Source organism: Leptidea sinapis, chromosome 43 (assembly GCF_905404315.1).
Source record: "Leptidea sinapis chromosome 43, ilLepSina1.1, whole genome shotgun sequence".
NCBI classification, from domain to species: domain Eukaryota; kingdom Metazoa; phylum Arthropoda; class Insecta; order Lepidoptera; family Pieridae; genus Leptidea; species Leptidea sinapis.
In genome coordinates this window covers 4400258-4424701 of record NC_066307.1, presented here as the reverse complement: position 1 = coordinate 4424701, position 24444 = coordinate 4400258, and the positions used below count along the sequence as shown (strand labels likewise).

The window sequence follows — 24444 nt, the reverse complement described above, 5'->3', positions numbered from 1 at the left end:
CCTCCTCTCTCTCAATATCACAGTCATCCTTCAGGTGCTCTGTAAGAACATGTCCCAGGTATTTAAACTCTGTTACAACTTGAACCGCTGAAGCTGAGCCATCCAACAACACCTCAGATACCCTCCCCGGACCTTTGCCCGCACGAAATACCAACATTTCTGTCTTATTAACGTTATATTTCAGACCGTGAGCATTCGCATAATGCTCAGACTGAAAGCAACTTCCCAAGTCCCTTGATAGACGGGCTGAGAAGCCCGACCACCATGTCATCGGCGTAGCTGAGACTGTTAAAACACGTGTTACCGATGTGACATCCGATATTTGTGGTTCTCAACTCCTCTATCAAATCATTTACATACAAATTAAATAGATCCGGAGAGATGATACCTCCTTTACGTACGCCGCAGTCTAATCTATAGGAATTAGACGTCGTGTCGCCCCGTTTAACATTGTTTATTTGGTTTCCGTACCAGTATCTCAAGAGACCCACAACATCTTTTGGAACCTGTGAACGATACAATTTCGCCCAGTGAATATCATAATTCACCAGGTCGAAAGCTTGATTCAAGACCAAAAAAACATGCGTACACTGATGTTTCTCGACTTGTATAATAGTCTACGGCATACTTTAAGCTAAGAATTGCTGAATCCGTCGAGAGACCAGGACGGAAACCAAATTGCGCGTCGTCAATCACAATATTCTTCAGCAGATCGGGTTGTAACAGCTGCTCCAAAATTTTACCGGTGAGAGTGCCTAGTGAGATTGGGCGGTAGTTATTTGCTGAAGCCCAATCACCGGTTTTATTTTTGACAATCGGTACTATTACTGTCTTCATTAGGTCTTGTGGGAGATAACAGTATCTTATACACAAATTGTATAGCCTACATAATATAATGTGCAATTGTTCACCTCCATAGAGTACATGTTCTAAGCTAAGCTCATCATGATCTGGTGACTTACCACGTTTCATTATGTGAACTATTTTAGTCACCTGGTCTATAGAGTGTACTTAGACTGAGATCTATAGAGTGTACTTAGACTGAGATCTATAGAGTGTACTTAAACTGAGATCTATAGAGCGTACTTAGACTGAGATCTATAGAGTGTACTTAAACTGAGATCTATAGAGCCTATATAATGATGGTAAGGCCGTACCGCTTGTTTTTGCTCCACATGGCGGTGTCACTACCGTGTCCCCAGACTAATTTATCTGAATCGGAGTATACTATTATTATATACATTATTAGTCACCACAACACTGATTATTCCGACGTGAGTGTATCGTTTCACGTGCTAAGCTTTGTGATGAAAGCCTCATATTTATACTCACGCATGTACAGAGAGAACATGAGCGCATCTCGGTCCTGGGCGGCGGGCACCTGGCTGGCAGCGCGGCTGTACGACGCCTCCGCCGCCAGCGCCGGACCTGGAACACAAAAAAAACGGTCTGACATAGATAAGGGAAGAGACCAGCAGGACCTTCTGCTGATGGTTATTGATGCGCCCTAACGAAAAACCCAAAAATGCTGAGTGGCACTACAATTGCACTCGTCACCTTGAGACATAAGATGTTAAGTGTTATCTGCCCAGTAATTGCACTAGCTACGGCACCCTTCAGACCGAAACATAAAAATGCTTACACATTACTGCTTCACGGCAGAACATTTCATGAATGCTATCTTATTCACCGTATTCTAGAGCATATTATATACAGTCATACCCAAATCAAAATCACCGGGGACCCGCTGTGTCCTGTGCATCCAGAAAGGGAAAACGCAGCTAATCGGACCTGAACCATCTTTAAGATGGAAAGAAATGCTCGTGAATTTACTGTAAGTCGAGAAATTTTTATAAACATTGTGTGAAAGTGCTATTTTATTTCGTGATTCTTTTATTATTGTGCTATTTGTGTTATTTTACAGGGTTTTTAAGATCTAAATTTAATTTATATAAGATTGTCATATTCAGAGTTAATAATGTATAGAGTAGGTTCTCATAAAATAAGATATCAATAGTTTTTATCTTTGAGCTCGAGTCGTCACCTGACGCCCACACAAAACGTATACATTACCTTTCTTAGAACTGATAAACCTCACGTTGCCTGTGCCTTTGTACATCTTTTAAGCATTTTATAATAACTGAAAGACGAAGATATACAAATCAAAATGTCTGAAATCGACCTTAACGTCCTAATTAAATTTATCGGAACCTTCGACGGGTCTAGGCAACAATTGAGCCCCTTTATAAATAATTGTCGCAACGCAATTACGTTAGCTTCAAGCACACAGGCAGATATACTATTAAAATATATACTAAGCCGCTTAATAGGCAAGGCCGAATCAGCATGCGCTATTAAGGAGTTTGCAAAGTGGAGTCAGCTAGAAGAATTCCTTAAAAGTCAATTTGGCGAGAGGAAGCATTATCCCTATTTACTCTCTGATCTGCAAGACTGCAAATAGGGCCCTACCGAACCCGTTAGCCCCTTCGCGTTATTATTAAGTTATTCCCTTCGCGTGGAATCCTGTGTAGCTAAACTCTTAAGCGAAATTAATATATCAATTCCTACCAAGAAAAAAGACGAGTTGACAGGTCGTGTTGCAGCCATGCAAGATCTAGCGCTAAATGTATTTATTATTATCGGTTTGCAACCGCGACTCTATCTCTATGTATGGTTATACGATGTAGAGATCCACCCACACTTAATGAAGCCATAAGCCTCGCCGTAGCCGAGGAAAAAATTATAGGCATAACAAATAAATAAAAAAATCTGAATTTCCTTCACGTACATTTAATACCAACCAACCCGAACAGCGTAGGCCTAATAATAACACTGCTTCATATTCAAGGTCACAGAACCAATTTCAGTTAAGGTCGAGGCCCAATCCACCTGTCTCTAGATTTTGCAAAAACATAGGCCATAGTATCGATAATTGTAGGAAACGGGAGTATAATAATAATAGGAGACCTGAGTACAATCCAGAGAAACCCAAATACATCTACTAATAATTTCAAACGCCAACACCAACCGATACACTGCATTAATTCATCCGATCCTGAAGGATCCACATTAGATGATCATCTCAATTTAAAATGGACAAGCTTTCCCGTCCAGTATCTGCGGAAAAATTAAATAAGAAAAACTATACAATTGAAAAATCGCTAACCCGTACTAATTCTATAAAAAATATCACCGTATCGCAGCCTACTTACAAACCGGGTAACCAGCCCAAACTTATAGTAGTGCTGTCACTGCATCTGGGCGTGCAAGCAACCAGGGTAATCAGTCCCAAAATCAAAGCAGCCCATTCACTGTTTCTCAGCGCACTGACAAACCGGGTAACCATCCCCAAACTTACAGTGTCGCTTCCACTGCATCCGGGCGTGTAAACAAACAGAGTAACCAGCCCCAAAATCAAAGCAGCCCATTCACTGTTTCTCAGCGCACTGACAAACCGGATAACCAGCCCCAAACTTACAGTGTCGCTTCCACTGCATCCGGTCGTGTAAACAAACAGGGTAACCAGCCCCAAAACCAAAACAGCCCATTCACTGTATCACATAACTTACTAAATCCTCCTTGTATTCGTGGCGCCCTAACCACTGTTTCTCATCCCCATACTATCTCGGGCAGCCAAGAAAAGCAAAAGAAACTACTAAATTCGACTACTGTTCAATCTGCTAACAGATAAATCCTGTTCCTCATGCTCTGCTTCTAAAATGAAAGGAAATATCTCACAAATTTATAACATTATTACTAATCCTAACAAAAAAAATCCTGCCTTTCATAGAAACCAAATATAACCGATAATTGAATGTTAAAAGATTCCTGAAGTCAGTGAAGGTGCTATTTTTGATCAAAACCCAAAACGACTCTGTACTCGTCGCAAATTGCATTATAAAAGTAAAACCAAACGGTCGAGTCAACGTAAATATCGTAAATATCTCTGAATCTCCAAATCAAATAAATTCTGATTTTAAATTTCTTTCCTATAGATAAAATTGATCATAAAATGATTTTCCACACATCATACTCCGACGACCATATGAACATTTCAGCTAGCACTGAAAAAGTTCTAAACCTCCTACGAGTTTCCCACCTAAATCAAGAAGAATCCAACGCACTATATGACCTCTGTTCTAACTACTCTGATATTTTTTATCTTCCTGACGACAAGCTGACGTATACTGACGCTGTTAAACACGACATTACGACCTCTTCCTAAATTCTAATATCCACAAAATCCTATCGTTTCACTGAAATTCATAAACAAGAAGTTGAATCGCAAATTAATAAAATGTTAAGTGATGGAATAATAAAACCCTCAACATCATCATGGTCGTCTCCCATCTGGATTGTTCCTAAAATGAGTGGGTCGGAGGTCAGCGTAAATGGCGTGTAGAGATAGACTACCGCAAACTTAATGACATCACAATAGGAGATTCTTACCCCATTCCCAATATCTCAGAAATATTAGACCAGCTTGGAAAATCCAAATACTTCAGCACTCTCGATTTAGCCTCAGGATTCCATCAGATCAGAATTTCCGACATAGACGCTCCTAAATCTGCTTTTTCAGTTCCGCAAGGACATTTCGAATTCACACGTATGCCATTTGGTCTAAAGAAAGCTCCAGCCACATTTCAAAGGCTAATGAATACATCTCTATCCGGCCTTCAGGGAATCCAGTGTTTTGTCTATCTTGACGATATTGTCATTTATTCATACGACCTTGACACACACTTGACAAATCTATCTAATGTTTTCCACAGACTTCGTAGTTTTAACCTCAAATTACAACCCGATAAATGCGAATTTCTCCGAAAGGAGGTGTCGTATCTTGGCCATATAACTACTGAACAAGGTGTCAGACCCAATCCGGAAAAACCCAAAGCAGTAGAAGAATTCCCTGTTCCCAAATGTCACCAAACCGTTTGTTCTAACATGCGATGCATCGAGCTATGCCATTTCTGCCATTCTATCTCAAGGGCCTATAGGAGCTAATCGCCCCATCGCATATGCATCCCGAACACTAAACAAAGCTGAATTTAACTACAGCGTTACAGAAAAGGAATGCTTAGCGATTATTTTCGGCACAAAAATGTTCAGACCTTATTTATATGGCCACAAATTCACGGCTGTAACTGATCACCGGCCCCTAAAATGGCTCTTTAATTGTAAAAACCAGGTTCAAAATTAGTCAGATGAAGACTGAAATTAGAGGAGTATGATTACGAAGTCATGTATTATAAAGGAAAAGTTAACAGCAACGCTGACACTTTGTCGCGTTATCCAGTCAACCCAATCATACAAGATGACACAGATCCACTACCTTCTACATCTGGGTTATCCGATAATTTACCCACTTCTAAATCAGATATTCCTGATAATAACATCGAAGGTTTAATTCAATTAAGTGTCTTGGGTATTTGTCCACTAGATGAGCAAAATATTGACTTCTCTCCACTGAATCCTCCGTCTCCAGAGATCACTATTACTCCACCAGCCCAAGGTCCTTCTTTAAATCCACCTCCTCCAATGAGTTCTCCTATCGACATTCAAGACAGGCAAATTGACGAAACACCTTCGAACTCTAATAAAGAATACACCGAATTTCTGAAATCCTTCACAAACAGGACAGAAACTTATAATACCTACATAAAGGAACATAATGAAAACTTATTAAAGAGCCCAGCCCCTGGCAGTAGGCCAGCGCGGCGACTGTCTGCTGGTGCACGGTGCCGTCCACGGAGACCTCCGCGCCCTCGCCCCGCACGCCCTCCACTCACTGTTATGCAGTACAAGCTACGTGTCACGTCCTCCACTCACCCAGATGCCGCATGTGGCTGGCCAGCCCCTGGCAGTAGGCCAGCGCGGCGACCGTCAGCTGGTGCACGGTGCCGTCCACGGAGCCCTCCGCGCCCTCGCCCCGCACGCCCTCCACTCACTGTTATGCAGTACAAGCTACGTGTCACGTCCTCCACTTACCCAGATGCCGCATGTGGCTGGCCAGCCCCTGGCAGTAGGCCAGCGCGGCGACCGTCAGCTGGTGCACGGTGCCGTCCACGGAGCCCTCCGCGCCCTCGCCCCGCACGCCCTCCACTCACTGTTATGCAGTACAAGCTACGTGTCACGTCCTCCACTCACCCAGATGCCGCATGTGGCTGGCCAGCCCCTGGCAGTAGGCCAGCGCGGCGACCGTCAGCTGGTGCACGGTGCCGTCCACGGAGCCCTCCGCGCCCTCGCCCCGCACGCCCTCCACTCACTGTTATGCAGTACAAGCTACGTGTCACGTCCTCCACTCACCCAGATGCCGCATGTGGCTGGCCAGCCCCTGGCAGTAGGCCAGCGCGGCGACCGTCAGCTGGTGCACGGTGCCGTCCACGGAGCCCTCCGCGCCCTCGCCCCGCACGCCCTCCACTCACTGTTATGCAGTACAAGCTACGTGTCACGTCCTCCACTTACCCAGATGCCGCATGTGGCTGGCCAGCCCCTAGCAGTAGGCCAGCGCGGCGACCGTCAGCTGGTGCACGGTGCCGTCCACGGAGCCCTCCGCGCCCTCGCCCCGCACGCCCTCCACTCACTGTTATGCAGTACAAGCTACGTGTCACGTCCTCCACTCACCCAGATGCCGCATGTGGCTGGCCAGCCCCTGGCAGTAGGCCAGCGCGGCGACCGTCAGCTGGTGCACGGTGCCGTCCACGGAGCCCTCCGCGCCCTCGCCCCGCACGCCCTCCACTCACTGTTATGCAGTACAAGCTACGTGTCACGTCCTCCACTTACCCAGATGCCGCATGTGGCTGGCCAGCCCCTAGCAGTAGGCCAGCGCGGCGACCGTCAGCTGGTGCACGGTGCCGTCCACGGAGCCCTCCGCGCCCTCGCCCCGCACGCCCTCCACTCACTGTTATGCAGTACAAGCTACGTGTCACGTCCTCCACTCACCCAGATGCCGCATGTGGCTGGCCAGCCCCTGGCAGTAGGCCAGCGCGGCGACCGTCAGCTGGTGCACGGTGCCGTCCACGGAGCCCTCCGCGCCCTCGCCCCGCACGCCCTCCACCCACTCCTCCAGCGAGCGCACGCACTGTAATGCAGTAAGATACATTTATCTACACCACGCCTTAAATCCTCTGTTAAAGATTCTAAAACAGTTAGCTTATTGCCAACCTTAGAATAATAACGCTTAGAACGTGTCACTCACTGTCAACTTCCATGACAATCAGTGCGCGAAATTTAATTGAAAAATAACATATTGTACGGTGAAAGGGTGACACAAAGCGTCTTATAATAAAAATTATGATAAGAAAATTACATTTCACAACTAAATACTATTTCACAACCTTTAATTTAAGCTAATACATTCTTCAAAATATTTTGTAAACAAAACAGACGCCATTATAAAAATATGTTGCCAACTATGAAAGTACTATATACCCCGAGTTCCTCCGCTGGGATAGTTTTTTGTGTTTATTTGTAGATATTGATAGGAGGCTATAATGTACAACGCCACATGATTTGTTTTTTTTTTTATTTGGTCCACCAATTGGGACAAACACAATACATGTATGTATGTAAGGGCAATAGAATAGACAGTAACTACAGTGTGTTCCCTATAAACGGTGGGCACGACAATCAAATAAACAGAAGGTACTTTATTGTTTTAGGTTACATTTATACAAGTATATAAGTAGATAAGGTAACATTCATTACGTTTATAACCACCACGCATGCGTATAGCCTCAAAAGAATTTATCACCGCAGCCATCTTGGATTTAAAAAATGATCCCAAATTCGTTTTCTGCACCCTCGTATACGATAACCATATTGTTGAAATCATAATTTTGCACGGCGGCCATCTTGGATTTCAAAAATGATTCGTTCTCGCACCCTAGAAAACCTCGGATATAGCAGGGAATGGCGCCTCTATCGTCTAGCTTTTTCGTTTCATCGAGTTTCAAAAATCAACGATTCTATAGAACTTCTTTACTTACACTTCGAAAATTGTTGCAACAATAACTAAATGCGTGATGTTTTTATTAACTTCTTAATTTATATTTTATTTCTTCTTTATATACAACACTGTACTCACCAGCTGCTGCGCGCTGGCCACGAGCGCGGCGTAGGGCGCGGCCGAGGCGGGGTGCAGCGCGCGCGCCACGTCGGCCGCCAGCCGCTGCAGGCGCGCCAGCAGCCCCCAGCACGCCGCCGCGCCCGCCGAGCACCGCGCCGCGCCACGCCGGCTGCGCGCGCACGCCTTCTCGACCTCCGTCGCTGTAGTTACAACGCCTCATATAACAAGCGCTACTAACTTACTACTTTCCTGACAATCGGCAAAAAACCACAGGCACTAATTGGCACCTGCATTTTCGAATAGAATTCACTCAACGAATTATTGAACAATAAAATAGCTATCCAGTCATATGCTGAACAGATTCTTATGTTCCCGACCACTTATCATTCGGTGAGAGATCTCTACGTCCGATTTTTGTAACAAAAAAGTCTCTGTCAGATTTGTAATGTCACTAGCTCGCTACCTCGCCAACGTGGAGTAAATCTTTCTCAGCATATTAATATAAGATAAAAAGCAACATGGTATTGTTTGTCCATTAGTATGCATGGAATAAAATAATATTCATTTACCATACAATATATGCAAAATCACTTGGTATAAGTCATGAAAGTACATCAAATGTAGTAGATAGTAGATGGTGTGTATACCGATTATGCCAAAGCATTTGACAAAATTTGTCATGATACACTATTGATAAAGCTCTGGCAACAAGTCATACATCATTAAAAGGAGTCAGGCTGTAACAACAACAACAACAACAAGTGGTTTCGTTTCTGATTTTAAATGAGTAAGTTCTGGTGTTCCACAAGGATCGCATTTGGGCCCTCTATTATTTGTCTTGTAAATTAATGATATTTCTGAGATACTAAGGAAATCTTATTCAATATTATACGCAAATGATACTAAAATATACAAAATAATATTTAATATTTATGAAATTAATTGCACATTTATTTATTTTTAAATACAGAAAAATGTCATATTATTACTATTACAAGAAAGCGCAATCCAATATTTTACAATTATTATATTCGTGGAAAAGAACTTACAAGAGTCACTGAAGTTAGGGATCTAGGCGTCATTTTATACTCGAAACTCACCTTCGTTAATCATATTGATAAAATTGTAAATAAAGGTTATAAACAACTGTATATAATAAGGGGTATTAAAACACTCATGTAATAATAGTATCACACGAGTGTTTTAATATCTAATTATCAACAGTTTCATACAGGACTTTATCGACACCCATAATAAGAATCCTCTATAAAAGATTCTGAAACAGGTAGCTTACATAAAAAAATTTGCTTACATTAAAAAAGCCAGTCATAGTAACCATTACATCATCCAAACAAGTGCTATAATGAAAATGGATGATGTAATGTTGTACTAAATTTCATTACAATACTCGTTTGGATGATGTAATGGTTATTAGGACATTGGGTGTTTTAATGTTGGCAAAAATATTACTGTTTTAGAATCTTTAATAGAGCATTTAAAGCATGGGTGGAGATAAAATCGTCGTCATTGTCATCGTTATCAGTTGTCAATCATCATTGTATCGAAATGTCCAACCAAGCGTAGCACAACTCAATTCATGTTTCAACCACACTTTAGAGCTATAGCAACCATGGATGGATCTAATCATTAGAATGCTTATTATAATTTGCCCGTGTTTCGTCTCCATTTCATTCCGCACAAGTACTGTACTATCAATGTGTGCTAAGCGTGCTCCTCGCATGACGCTCCTTCACTCAATGCACGGTTTCAAATCACAACACACGAGTCATATCATAATGTGGACAGACCGACGTAGTTGAGTGTGAGGCGCGCTCCATTAGCCACAACGTACCCAGCAGCTTGATGCACTGGCTGGTGATGGCGGTGAGCAGCGCCGGCAGACGGGGCAGCGGCACCAGCCCCAGGGCGTGTCTCTGCTCGCAGCGCACCACCCGGCAAAGCGCCACCGCCAGGGTCCCCGCCGCATCGGCTTCGTGCTCCTCCACTGCTTCGCTGAACTCTTCCATATCTGCAATACACTTTCTCTTTTATAATTTATCAAAGTTTTTTTTACAATAATTAAAATTAAAACAGACGGCATTATCACAATATTATGAGTATCACAATATCGCTCCGCACCTATCGACAATCGAAGAAACAAGGTGGTATGTCTAATGTGTCTGTGAACGTTCTGTTATGGATCTCTATTGACCTAATCGGTGTCCTGCCGCCGCGGCCCCTCTCTCGCCACGTGACGTCACAAGCACATCCCACCTATAATTATGTATTTTTAATTTTATTTTATTTATGTATGTAGTTACAATCCTACCTTGGCTGACTCCAAAAATAACAATAATTGTAAATTATACTGATTATAATGTTGTAGAAGGATACGCAATTATTTTTTTACATTTTAGTGCATATTATATTGGATTAGTATTTTTGAAGTGGGTTGCTTTTTTGTTATTTTTTTTTACTTTTAGTGAATCTGAATAACACTAACTAATTTTTCTCAAGATCTGTAGACCTACTAAACGTGCTGCTCATGAGACAGCGCCGTTTAAATGAAACAAACGAAGTCAGGGAGACACGCCCATCTCATCATCACAAAGGAAATCTACCTCGAGGATAATTTCAAAGGAGACTTGCAAAGAGCCCAAGAATAGAACACCCTTACTGTAAGCCGTTATGGAGTTCCATTGATCATCATATTCGACTATGACAATCAGTCGGGCTACTTGACCATAACGAAGTTAGGTCGGTAGGTAGGTCACTCAAATATTCGCAAAGCATATATAAAGATTCGGCCGAGTATTATTAGTTACCTCTTAAGAATTGAAGAGTTCCGTTACTTTGTCATAAATCCCATAACAACAACAGAACCTATCCAAACTCTCATCAAACTACCCTTGAAGTACATTCTTTCCAATAAAAAAAGGAATCATCGAAATCGGTTAGCGTGATGTTGTGGTTTTATGGTTAGACTGTGAGACTTATATGGTTTTCTCATAGATCCCACTGTCAGAACTGGACTAAAATGAAAAAGGACCACACGGGAAGCGTCAGCTTTCAAATAAAAAAGAATCATTCATTCAGCTTCATCCAGTTCTGAGGTAACAAATATAAAAATACAGATGAATTGAGAACCTCCTCCGTTTTTAAAATCGGTTAAAAAGATTTATTTTAAATTAAAGGATTATATTATACTACTGGACCCAAAAGACGTTGTCCTGTACACACGTCTTAAATTTGAAAAATCGGTCCAGCCAACAAGTTCAGGAGTTTACTAACATACACATGAGCAGGAGAATTATATTACATGGACGGAATTGAGAATCTAAACCAATCTCAAATTCACTGAAACAAACAAAAAAATCATCAAAATGGGTCCAGCCGTTTAGGAGGTAGTTCAATTGTGAATCTAAACCATCCTCGAATACCCTTGAACTCACACAAAAAATTTCATCAAAATCGGTCCAGCCGTCTAGGAGGAGTTCAGTGACATACACGCACACAAGAAATATATATATAAAGATTGAACAGTAAATAAGGACTCGATAAAACAATGTTAAAAGATTTTAGAAACCCTTGGGCAGAACCGTTACTTAGGACGAGCGAGCACGAACTGGCTGCCGTCACCCAGCTTAGGGCTATATTCTGACTTAATAATTCTGGTTAAGATGGAAAAGTAATATGGTTAGTATTAATGCTTACATGACTGAGAAAACAGTTCGTAGTACACTTGAACAGCCCTGCATTTTAAAAGCTCACTCACACGGAAAACCGATGTGAAGTCGCTACTTCGTACTGACTTTGCTAGAGTCGTAAAATCTCTGTTGGAACATTTTTGCTCAGGCCACACGTCGTACTCCAGCTTATCTTCATGGAAAAACATGACGACAACATAGCCGGACCTCGTAGGAATCTACTCCAACTTTAACTACACTAACAAATTAACAATTTAAGATAACGCAACGCATTAAGATTATCAATTGTTGCAGCTGTATTACTGCACCTGGCTGGGGCTACGCAGTGTAGTGTGGGAAAGAGAACTTGCCAAGGTTACATTCCAGGACCGATGAACAAAATATAACATAGGCTCTATGGAATCATTCAGTAGTACTCACAAGGTTCGCTGAGAGAGCGACGCGGCCCGATGGCCAGTCCGGTCGACTGTTCGAGCGTTTGCGAAGCTTTCATCATTATGTTGATGGCGCGCTTTTCTATTCTGCCGAGCAACAGATATGATATACAGATGCAGGTTATATAACTTCAAGATTTTATACAGCATTTTTCTTTATGTGTAAAAATTTCACATCAATATGGATTACAAGAAGCTATCATAATAAACTCACTAGCCGTGTTAACAAACAAAAATATTTACGTACTTATACGTATTATACAAAAATATACTGCAAATTAAAGTTTATCTATCTCGACTATAATATGTATGTAAGTTCAGATAAAACAGTTAAATCTTACACTTTCTGAATCTTGCTGGTCCGCCTCGTGGTGCTGTCTGTCCGGTTCAGATTTTTCTTTCCTCTCTGCAAGTATCAAAACGAGCCATTGGTATTTACTTAGCACACTGCCCGCCAGCGGGCCAGCGGGCCAGCGGGCCAGCGCTACATTGTGCACGTGTGTACGCACCAGCGGCGAGGCGGCCATGGAGCGCGAGCGCAGGTAGTGCCGGAAGTTGTTGAGCGAGGCGAGCGCGGCGGGTGCGCGCACGGCCACGAGCGGCGCGGCGGGCGGGCGGCCGGCCGCGCTCAGCCACGCCGCCGCCGCGCGCATGGCGTCCGCAGCGCCGCCTGCCGGCTGGCTGCCGCCCACGCTCACACTGTCCGCGCTCGAGTCTGCCGGCATTCATTACATACTGACTCTATTGATCCAGCATACGAGTACTTATCTATACAGGGTGTCCCAAAGTTTTAGTTTTTGGACATTCTTTCGATTGGCATTATAAAAGTACGGGTGCTTTTTTTTTCATTTCAGTCGGTTCGATTCCCAGACGAGGCAAGTAATTTTTAGAACATCTTTGAATGCAGAAGTACTAACTTTTAAAAATAACAAAGTCTTCTTTCAGTAAAATAGCCTATCTTCGATATTTAAGGTACTTTCCCTTCATGTCCCATAACTTTGGGACACCCTGTATATAAAAATGAATTGCTGTTCGTTAATCTCGCTAAAACTCGAGAACGGCTGCACCGATTTGGCTAATTTTGGTCTTGAATTATTTGTGGAAGTCCAGGGAAGGTTAAAAGTGAGTAAATAGGAAAATGATGCTAAATTAAATAAAAACAACAAATTTGTTTTTCCTTTGATGTGTCCATACATAGTTTCTACGAGAGAATTTATTGACGCACGGTTTGACAGTTTTGCTGTGAAAAAATTACATTACGACAGCAGGGTGCATATTTTACGAATAAATAATAAATAAAAAATAATTTTTATGTTATGATACATTATTGACAAATTCATAAAAAAACATTATTTTATTTATTATATACAGAACAACGTCTGTCGAGTCAGCTAGTAAGTTATAAGAACAAGAACTTAGTTCAAACAACATAAGAATTTCATTGACTAACTTTAAATGTCTTTATGACAAGATTTGTTGATGCTAATGCTATTTGTATCATGGACACTATTATATTTACTATGTACAAGTAACTGTCTAATATCTATTAAGCCCTTTTTATTCCGAGTTAGAGTAAGTCTCTTAACTCAGTATGCCGCTTGGCAAAGGCCTCCTCTAGCTCTTTCCATTGGAGTCTGTCGTGGGTCAAAAACTCCAATTCGGGCCCGCTGTGAGTTTGAGTTCATCCTCCTCCTCATCCTCATTTTTTCCATCCATTGGTTATTCTTGTATTTATTTCTTTGCTTGTGAGGTCTACAGGAGATATTAGTTGGCCATGGCATGTGTACTCTTCTATATTTTCCAGGAAGGTTGTATTTATGTTAATTTCTGTTTTTTTTTTTAAATTCGTCATTAATTTTGTGTTTGTTAAACCAACCTTTTCGCTTTCCTTGCATAGTGACTCGATCATACCTTGGAGTTTCTTTGGATCTTCTTCGAATAATATGACATCACCTGCAAATCTGAGGTGGTTTAGTTTCTTACTATCTATGTTGAGGCCCATGTGATCCCAATCTTGTTTGCGGAAAATGTTTTCAAGGACTGCAGAAAATAACTTGAGGGACATTGGGTCTCCTTGTCTTACACCCCTTTTTACCTTAAACTCTGAGCCAATTTTTTCCAGTTGAACTCTTGCTTTACTATTTTTTTATATGGTTTTAATGACATTAATATACATCTCTGGAATACCTTGACTTGACAAACTTACCCACATGGCTTCGTGGCTTATGCTGTCAAATGCCTTGTTATAGTCTTTGAATGCCATGTACAGATTTTTGTTGTACTTATTTTCTCCACTACTTGTTTCACTGTGTGGATGTGATCTAATGTTGAAAAGTGTTTCCTGAAACCAGCTTGTTCGATTGGCTGGTTTTCATCAAGTCTTTTACTTATTCGATCAAATAACCTTTGAGAATATTTTATACAGATTAGATATCAGACTTATGGGCCTGTAGTTACCTATGTCTTCCTTTGAACCTTTCTTATGTAATAGGATGATGTGTGATGTTTCCTTTTGTGTTAGTATCCACTGGCTAGTCATTATTCTATTAAATAGTTTTATGAGTACAGGAGCTAGTTCAGTGGCCATCCCTTTTAGAAGTTCAGTCTACACTGATAATATCTACATATTATCGGGTCCTGCTGCTTTTAGTATCTGTTGACTCTGGATAGCCTTAAACACTTCGCATTGCAATATTTATCTTTATTATTATGAAAATAATAGGTATAACCGTAGTGTATTTTCTTTAAAGCCCACGAACGAAATATCTGTTTTTAAAAATAAAACTTCGTTTCATTCTAACGCCGTTGGTCTTGATGGAATTTCATTTGTTATGCTTCAATTATTGTTATCCCACGCTTTACCCGTCATCACTAGCAGAATGAATACATCCAAATCATCTGATGTATTATTGCCCTACAAGTTGGCAATCAGTTTTGGTGAAGCCCATACCAAAAAAAGAAAACATTAATTTAATGAAAGAGTTACGACCAATCAGTATATTAACGTGCCTATCAAAGGTATTAGAAACAATTGTTTATGCTCAACTCACAGATTATTTAGAGATAAATAACAAACTACCAAAATTGCAATCGGGTTTTCGGAACCGGTATAGCACAACTACTGCTTTAATGGAAGTATTGGATAATATATTAGATGCCCAAGATAAGGGGGCGGGTACAATCTTGGTCTTACTAGACTTCTCGCGTGCCTTTGAAACTATAAATAGATCTTTATTAATATCTAAGTTAAAATTTTATGTCTTTAGCTTGGACACCCTTAAATGGTTTCTAAGTTACTTAGAATATCGAAAGCAAACTTTGGAGCTTACATCAATTGATGGCGAGAAATGTTTTTCTGAATTTACTCCTGTCAATCGAGGTGTTCCACAAGGTTTCATCCTAGGCCCTATAATTTTTGCACTTTACTGCGCAGACATTGTAGAAAGTATTAGGCATTGTAAGTTCCACTTATATGCTGACGATTTACAATTATATATTACATGTAAGCCTGGCGATGTTAGTAACACTGTTACGAAACTAAATGAAGACTTATAACGTATTTCATAGTGGTCAGAGACACATACTCTATTATTAAATCCCGATAAAACGAAGTTCATGATATTATGAACTAAAAATCACATCGATATTATTGGGCAACAGCATCCATTACTTCAAATAAATGGTAAAAGTATCGAAAGAGTTAGTGAAGCACGTAACTTGGGTTTATTAATGGACGAACAGTTAAGATTTGAGAAGCACACACTCACTACCGTTCGAAACTGTTTCTATCGATTAAAAATTTTATACAATATTCGGGATTACTTGAATGTGGAGGGACACGTATCAAGCTTTGTGAGAGTCTAGTTCTATCTAAATTCAATTATGCCAATGCAGTTATAAGTCACAGGCTCTTATCAAGAACTAAAAATCTTATTCAGCGGGTACAAAATGCCTGAACATGTCTCACCATATCTAAATGATGCTAAAATGCTGAAAATGGAATATCGGAGACAATTGCGTTTCGCCACTCTTCTTTTTGGTGTTATAAAATACTAAATTCCACAATATCTTTGTACCAAGTTCCGATGATCTGCTGACACTTGCAAGTATCACACTAGAGCTTCTCCTTACCTGCTCTGTGTACCACCACACCGGTCAGCGGCATTCGAAGGAGGCTTTTGTTATAATTATTCTAAAATATGGAATAACTTACCTTCTCCCCTTCGTAATATAAATAGTGTTTATACGTTTAGAAATAAATATAAAATGTATTTATTTACACTTCAGTTGGGCCTCTCTCAAAATAAATCTTAATAAGTAGTTAAAAAAAATCACGCCGCAAATCTACATACAAATATATATTTGGAATAAGGGAAGTCCGTATATAGCTTTTCATAAAATTGTGTAGCTATCCTAACTATATCCTCCCTTTTTGTAACGGCCTTTGTTCCTCGTTTGACTTTCGGGATCCAGTCTTTGTTTATTTCTTTTAATTCTTTAAATCCTTTGCGCACACCTGCTGATTTAATTATATTATGTTTCTCTAAAGTCTATAGTGTTCTAATTTTGCCATTTTTTCTTGTTTCTTTTTTTTTTTACAAGTAACTATACTTCAAACTTAATACAGTAATACAGTGTTGCAATAATATGATAATCCAAATGAAACTAATAATAAAGTTTAGTTAGGTACATAATTCATAAGATTAAAAGTTTAGATTAAATTAGAACTAAAAGTAAACTTATATTTTTTTTTTATTTGGCCGAGGATATTTGGACAGCCCTAGCACAAGCTTCGGTGTAATTGGTCTGCCAGTTGCAAAAAACAGCCTTAAGTTTTAGTCTAATGCTTTGGTCTATAAATTATGGTGTAAATGTTGTTCACTTTTTTAAGTCTCTAAATAAAAAAAGAATATGTAAAATAAATAAATAAAATTGAACTGATAACACTTCACAGATGTATCCATGTAAGATCTTAGTTCAATCTATAAGTTATGTGTGTTAATGTGTCAAGTTTTCATTTTTAAACTAGCCAATGTTGAGCTAAATTTAGTACTACTTGTGATTAAACCAATAAATAACTTAGTAAATGGAACAATGATAATTTAACAAAGTTCTCTTGGCACCCAGAAGTCAAGAACTATTTAGGCTCATATGGATCACACCTACAAAGATATTTATTAAAGCAAACACTTTATTTTCAGTGTGTACGTCTCCCTTTTGATGGTTTCTTTCGACCCCTTTAGTAATAACGGTATACGGTCCTTTGAAAATCATAAGGGGTCGTTATTTTTATAACAAACTATAAAGATGAGGTCATATGTCAACCCTTTTTTTTGTGAAAATAAAAGACGAGACGAGCAGGACGTTCACCTGATGGTAATTACCATCAATTGATACGCCCTGCCCATTACAATGCAGTTCCACTCAGCATTCTTGAAAAACCCCAAAAATTCTGAGCGGCACTACAACTGCGCTCGTCACCTTGAGACATAAGATGTTAAGTGTCATTTGCCCAGTAATTTCACTAGCTACGAGGCCCTTCAGACCGAAACACAATAATACTTACACATTACTATTTCACGGCAGAAATAGGCGCCGTTGTGGTACCCATAATCTAGCCGGCATCCTGTGCAAAGGAGCCCCCCACTGGTAAAATAAAATCATTATTTAATTCATATCCAACATATTTTTGTTATTAATAATAGTCACAGCTGTATAATATTTACAAATTGCGAGTGACGGTCTGCACATGCCCCGCTTGGTTGCATAATTCTGTGCAGTTTTGTATTAGTTGTGTTGTTAGTTGATAATCTTTGGTATAGTGTAACTTATTTATGAATGTTCTCACTATACTTTGTTAATACTTATTATTCAAACAAAAAAAATAATCGATATATAATAATAATAATCGATAAGTAATAAGTCTGGTGGGGGACTATGCCCTCCTAAGTTAATTAATATATGGTAAGAATTAAAAGTCCATAGCTACTGATGGTAAAGCAGGCTAGCAGACACTCTTGCAAACCATTGATGCTTTTACAATGAAACCGGTATCTCTAATATCTCACAAGAATTGATTGTGATATTGGTATCTTGTATCTTGCTGAGTAACCCTTAAAAAGCTTAAGTGAACATTAAGAACCCACCATTATCCCCTTCGAAAATATTTAGCTTAGTGCTCGAAATAAGGCCACCTAGCAAATAATATAACACTGGAAAACGTGATACAGTACATTGGCCAGATAAAACCCGCGACAACTAAAATCGCCAACCAAACACATATATTTATAAAATTTCATTTATATATTCTGTATATATTTATATATAGTAAATACACTTTAATAGTATTTATATGAGAGATATTACCTTCTTCAATAGCAATCATGTCCATCAGTGTGGTTGGTGACAGTGGTCTTGTGTTCCGACTGAGCAACTCCTCAAATGCAGTTTCCAACTTGAGCACCCCTGAATTATACAGCTGATTCTGAAATGTGAAAATAAATAATAATAATAATAAGTAAACAACTATTTGTATGATTATGTACATAAATGTGATAACAAATATCTATTTAAAGAATCACTACACAAATATGTTTTAAAACATTTACTTTAAATGTTTAAATATGTGTCTGAATATGTCTCTGATTTGAGTTCAATAACATGCACACATAAAAGAGCAAGTATTTTTCATATGTGTGAATTAATCAGAACAATCATATTGGTACCTAATACACACATCAAAAAAGTCTAAGCAATATGCTTGATATTACAATTTTACCATTTATATTAATTAATTTCTAAGTCTTTATTCACTCAAAGTGCATAGGTATGTAAACTTTTTTGTTATTGATGACATACTGGCTGGTTGTAAAAAAAATCGATTGTTTTGTTTTTTTCATAATATTAAATGAAAGGGAATTTGTTTGAATTTAAGTGCGTTTTATTGCTACGTTTAGACTTTATTTTATAATTTTACCAACCATTTAAGTAAAGTTAGCGACAAAATTGAATTGTTAGATATTCTTTACGTCATGAGGCGACGTCATTTGGCGGCAAATGAAATGCAAAGAGCTGTAGGGATGTTGCAAGCGGGAAGTAATCAATCTTAGGTATCTCGGCATTCATAGAAGTGTTATTTGTCGTCTTTGGCAGCGCTGCAATAATACAAGGGAACCAGCTTAACAGCATTCAGTTTAAAGTTTGAGGCTATATAATTCAAGTTGTGTTGATGTAAGTCCCCAAACTGTGCGACTGCATGAGTACGGCCTACGAGCTCGACGCCCAATTAGGTACCCACCGATACGTCACGGGAATCGCGCTCGTCGAAATGAATGGTGTAGAGAACGCAGAACATGGACCCAGGAACAATGGGATAAAATTATGTTTTCCGATGAGTCGCGATTCGGGTTTAGGCCTGATACAAGAAGGGTGCGAGTGTAACGTCGGCCCGGAAATACTGAAAGGCTCAGGTGCATTCAGGAAGTTCATTCATACAGCGGCTCAACAGTTATGGTATGGGCGGGTATTATGAAGAACAGGCGAACTGAGCTCGTTTTTGTAAATGGAAACATGAACGCTGAAAATTACGTTGAGGATATAACACAAACCTTTGGCTCCGATTTTACGTTAATGCATGACAACGCACGTTCACATACAGCTTGGAGAACCAGTCAATACTTGGCAACAGAGAACGTCAGGGTATTACCCTGGCCTGCCCAATCGCCAGACCTCAACCCCATCGAACACGCATGGGATATGCTCCAGAGACGTGTTTTGAAGGACTTGGACGGAGTGACAACAACCCAACAGCTGAAGATTTTCTACAATTCCATTGGGAGCGAATACCGCAAGATGACATAAACAGTCTCATTAATTCAATGAATAATTATTGCCGACAAGTTCTGAATAGCAGAGGAGGTCATACTTTGTATTAAATTATGCTATTCATTCACAATAGATTCATTTTCTTTAGAAATTTCATTATATTAAATAAATGTTTAATTGCTTATGTACCTTAGTTTCTGCAGTATATTTCTAATATTGTTAATTTCTGTTACTAAAAGAACTTATAAAGACAACAGCTGTTATTTTTACATTATATGACCCTAAAAATATTATTTTAAAAATAAAATACAATGTTATAATGTGAAAAACCATCCCAAAACTTAAATTAGTACATGTTGCTTAGACTTTTTTGATGTGTGTAATTTAAAAATAATTTGATTCCAAATTCAAGATAATTATGCATTACAATTAAATTGATTTATTAAAAGCCAAGAAGCAATCACTCCATTATCCTAAAAGAACTACTGTTAACCACAGTATAAATAACTTTACCTTTACCACCAAGCATTTTGATCAACTCCTGAATTTGTTAATTTTTGGGGATCATGTTGTAAAGGCATATCATCAATTGTACTTACATATGAGTATGACATAGTACTTACAATATTTTCCAATTCAACACTTTGTGGGTTGTTTTTGTTAAAATAATTTTGTGCTTCCGCCAGTTTATCTAAGGCCTGAAAAATATTTGTTTAAATTACAAATTAATTCTGAATAAAAATATATTTACAAAAATAAAGGTTTGCAATTAGTGATATGTCAATGTCTATATGGTATTCTTCTTTGGGGTTTTTTGTGCTTTAGATAGTCCACTGTGACTGTTCTTTAGTTAATTTTCATTACCACCTCCTATGACATGACCTGATGAGCTCTAATATATAAAGAAGTAGGTGCAAGAGGTGACCAACATATTCTCTACAAAAGGACCTAAGGCAGTTGAGGTTTGTGGTAAGCTATTTCTAGAACAATGATGGTTCCCTGGACAGTAAATCAATTGACATATAAACAACTAAGACTCCCAATCACCTATTAAAATGTAGTCTAAAAATGTCTAAGTGGCATTGTATATATGTATACAACACTTATTATTATTTGGCTTGTATATTTTAAACTCTGGTATATAAAGCGGGCTTCATAAATGTATCTACAGATAACATTTTTATGTCTAATATTCATTTATATTAACACCTTATTACCTTACGTTATACCGGCAGTAATGTTCAAAGCCTACTGTATGTTAGTAAGTAGTAACACTAGGTCACTCGCTAGAAACACATGCGTGGAAGCAAACATGAGGCAAGTACATTTTATTTTAGCCATTGAAATATAATTATTTGGCATAATGATTATTAAAAAATTTCAGTTTGAAATGAACAAAATTATGTTACTAATTATGTTCATTTCAAAGGGCACTTAACTGAAATATAACACTCCATCCTGATATATTATGTTAGTTGGACAGTTTTTCACTGAATGCTTTGTCATTTATTGTCAGGCAGAGTTTTCCTTTAAACAATATTTGATAGTGATTGTGAGACTTGTTGTCAATTGTATGTTGCTTTTGACCGAATATTGCTAACCCTGGTTACAAAACTTTTACTTTAAATAAGAAAACTTACTACAAAATTACCTCAAGATATATATTTAAAGCATCACTAGTGGTTGTGTGTGGCCCTGCTTGAATGAGATCAGCAAGTTCTCTGGACACCATATAGTAATTGATAACATGATCTAAAGCTTTCACTGTTTTTTCCATATCTGGCAAATTAAATGAAACATTTTTTAATTACTCAGGAACAGGACACACTTGAGTGAATAGCAAACTACAAGTCTCTAAAAAAAAAAAAGGTAACTTCACAATATAATTGCCTTTGTTTTGTGGCAGATAAATGAAAAGATATAAGAATTAGAGCTTAAATTACATTATATTTTCACTAACAAGATTTTAAATTTTAACAATTCCTATAAACACAATCTGTTGTCTAAATAAAGTCAAGAAAGTGAATTGCAATTTCTCTGGAGTGATACATAGTAATTTATGCTACTTCTACAAGTAAATGTATAACTAATTATTAAAACTTTATAATACCAGTTGCTAATCTACAATAATCAATTTCACAAATTCAACAGAAAGCTACTCTGAAAACAAACGACTAATGTTTGGCAGCCTTATAAAAAAGTTTTTTATAAAATATGTTACATTTCACATAACTTGTAATTGGCCTGTGCTATCGCCTTGCTTGAAAATATTCAATAATCAACCAAAAAACAAATTAAGAACACATTATATATTGATTTTCACACAATTGTTTTTACCACTCATTTAAACTAAACAAATGATGCAGGTTCGGCCAACAATCCACATCAACACTTTCAGAGAACATGAAATATAATAGTACATTGTTCATCAAACTGTACAACCTATGAGGGCGTTAAATATAAGGTCGCTCCAGGAAGTCTGCGAGCACCCCAGGAGTGTTCTGAACTTCTGAAAGGAGCTGGGCTGGTTGGAATGACAGGCCAACACTGCACACAAAATGGACCCAACTAAGCGGTCTAATTGCGGAAACAGGAGCCCTTTACAACTACCAATTATTATTATTTGAAGAGGGTGGCTATTTCCTAGTCCTAAAGATTCCTAGTAACACCACATCCAAAACTGAACTATTGTGTTCGCCACTCATACTAAAGCTCATTGTCAAGCCCTGCCGCCTTTACGAACCGCAGTAATTCCTTGACGCGAGTGTTGCAAACACTATCTGGTGGCACAAAGTAGTCCAAAGATTGTGTTACGCTTATGCATTAGTAGGCCGCAGTCGCAGAGTAGATGAATAGGCGTTTCATCATCTTCAAGGCAGAATCTGCAAGTTTTGTCTCTTTTGATGCTGACCACACTGAGGTGCTTGTTTAGGTGACAGTGCCCGGTTAGCATCCTAGTGAGTACACATAGATTTTTCCTGTTCAAAGACCATTTACCAATACCAATACCAAGGGTGTAAATTATGGACAATATAGTAGTTGTGTTTTCACATATTGTAAAAAGTACGCACTAACTTTGATGTATATGTTGTAGCCTTGCTGTGTCTCCATAGAGTGGTAGCACTGCAGACTCCAGTTGTTGCAGTCTCTGTTCACAAGCACCCAGCACATTACATACATCATTCGCGATGGCTGAACTTCGCTTTGTCGCAGCCTTCAGCTCCTCTATGTTAGTCATTTCCTGCATTAATAAATACGCCCCCATTAATATTGCTTCTTACAGAACTGCTTTGTATTCACAAGCATATAAATACCTTTTTAAGTTTCATTTCAATCTCTAATTTTTTCTCAACTGCATACATTTTTCCAGGCATAAATTCACTCAGCACCATTCAACAAACTATGTATAATTTTCTATCTTAGGGCGCCGTGTTTACAAATTGAATGTCATAGAACTTTAATAATTAATCATACACAATTAATAGCTGATTACCTAATAACTAGATAAAAACGAGTTTGCGATCATAAACTCATAATAATAATATGGTGAAATGTATGTATAAATACCAATTGCAACTAATTAGAACCTACAAAAAGTTTCAAATACTGAATAGAATAATAACTCATTTTTTTTGGTTCTGTTCGTCCATCTGGACAGGCAAAGGGGTCAAAAGCCCATACAGCCAAGTCTTCATTTTTATTTTTCTATTCTTCACGTTACACAGCTTGTTCAAAGTCAAGCTAAGTCTTTATATCATCTTCAAACATAAATAGTACAATTTCACATAAAAGTGGTATTTCGTGTTCTTCATGTTTCATTTTCTTCATATACATATAGGTTCGCATGAAAGGCCGATGCCAAGTCTTTTATTGATAATATTCTTGTTCCAATGAAGACCAAGCTTAGCCGGGGTTTAATAATAAACTTTTATGATATAATACTAAAATATAAATCTCGATACGTTATAAGAAATATATTAAACATGAATTATAAGTAATAATGATGAATATTAGTTGAATATAATTATAAGATAATATGAAACTAATTTAAGGTATAAGTACAAATATAATATTTACATTAATACATTAAAATTTACATTATAAACACAAGTCCATTAATAATTTATGGACGAATATGTTTTAAGTCTCTGTAAGGGATTGAGTCAAAAGCCAAGCCGTATTTTCAAATTTCGCCTACCGTTGAAACTATAAATTTGTAAAGCGGCACGAAGTAGTCATAAGTTTTCAATAACTGCTGAAGTGAGCTCGGGATGTCTTCAGCATTCTTATAAATATCCAAGAGGCAGTCTATCAATGTAAATCTTTGAAGATTATATTGGGGACAGTCAAAAAAATGTGATCAAGAGTTTGGATGGATAAATTACAGAATTGACAAGTTGGTGAATCTAAT

At 38.6% G+C, this 24444-nt stretch overlaps 1 protein-coding gene across 3 annotated transcripts in view; it reads right to left on the bottom strand.

Annotated features, from left to right (window-relative positions):
- The window catches only part of LOC126977003 (exocyst complex component 7), a 39698-nt gene extending 16029 nt beyond the window's left edge, over positions 1-23669 (bottom strand). The window contains exons 1-12 of one of the 3 annotated variants that reach the window (XM_050825638.1): positions 23348-23663; positions 23109-23274; positions 21685-21812; positions 20657-20731; positions 18576-18693; positions 12719-12924; positions 12551-12615; positions 12196-12296; positions 9921-10097; positions 8087-8268; positions 6943-7081; positions 1333-1428 (exon numbers count right to left, since the gene is read on the bottom strand). In XM_050825638.1, coding sequence (XP_050681595.1) covers positions 1333-1428; positions 6943-7081; positions 8087-8268; positions 9921-10097; positions 12196-12296; positions 12551-12615; positions 12719-12924; positions 18576-18693; positions 20657-20731; positions 21685-21812; positions 23109-23274; positions 23348-23425 — 1531 coding nt within the window. In that variant the 5' untranslated portion in view covers positions 23426-23663. Of the gene's footprint in view, positions 1-1332; positions 1429-6942; positions 7082-8086; positions 8269-9920; positions 10098-12195; positions 12297-12550; positions 12616-12718; positions 12925-18575; positions 18694-20656; positions 20732-21684; positions 21813-23108; positions 23275-23347 lie in introns of all 3 variants that reach the window. The other 2 variants (XM_050825639.1, XM_050825640.1) reach the window with 2 other exon arrangements.
- Positions 23670-24444: the final 775 nt, after the last annotated feature.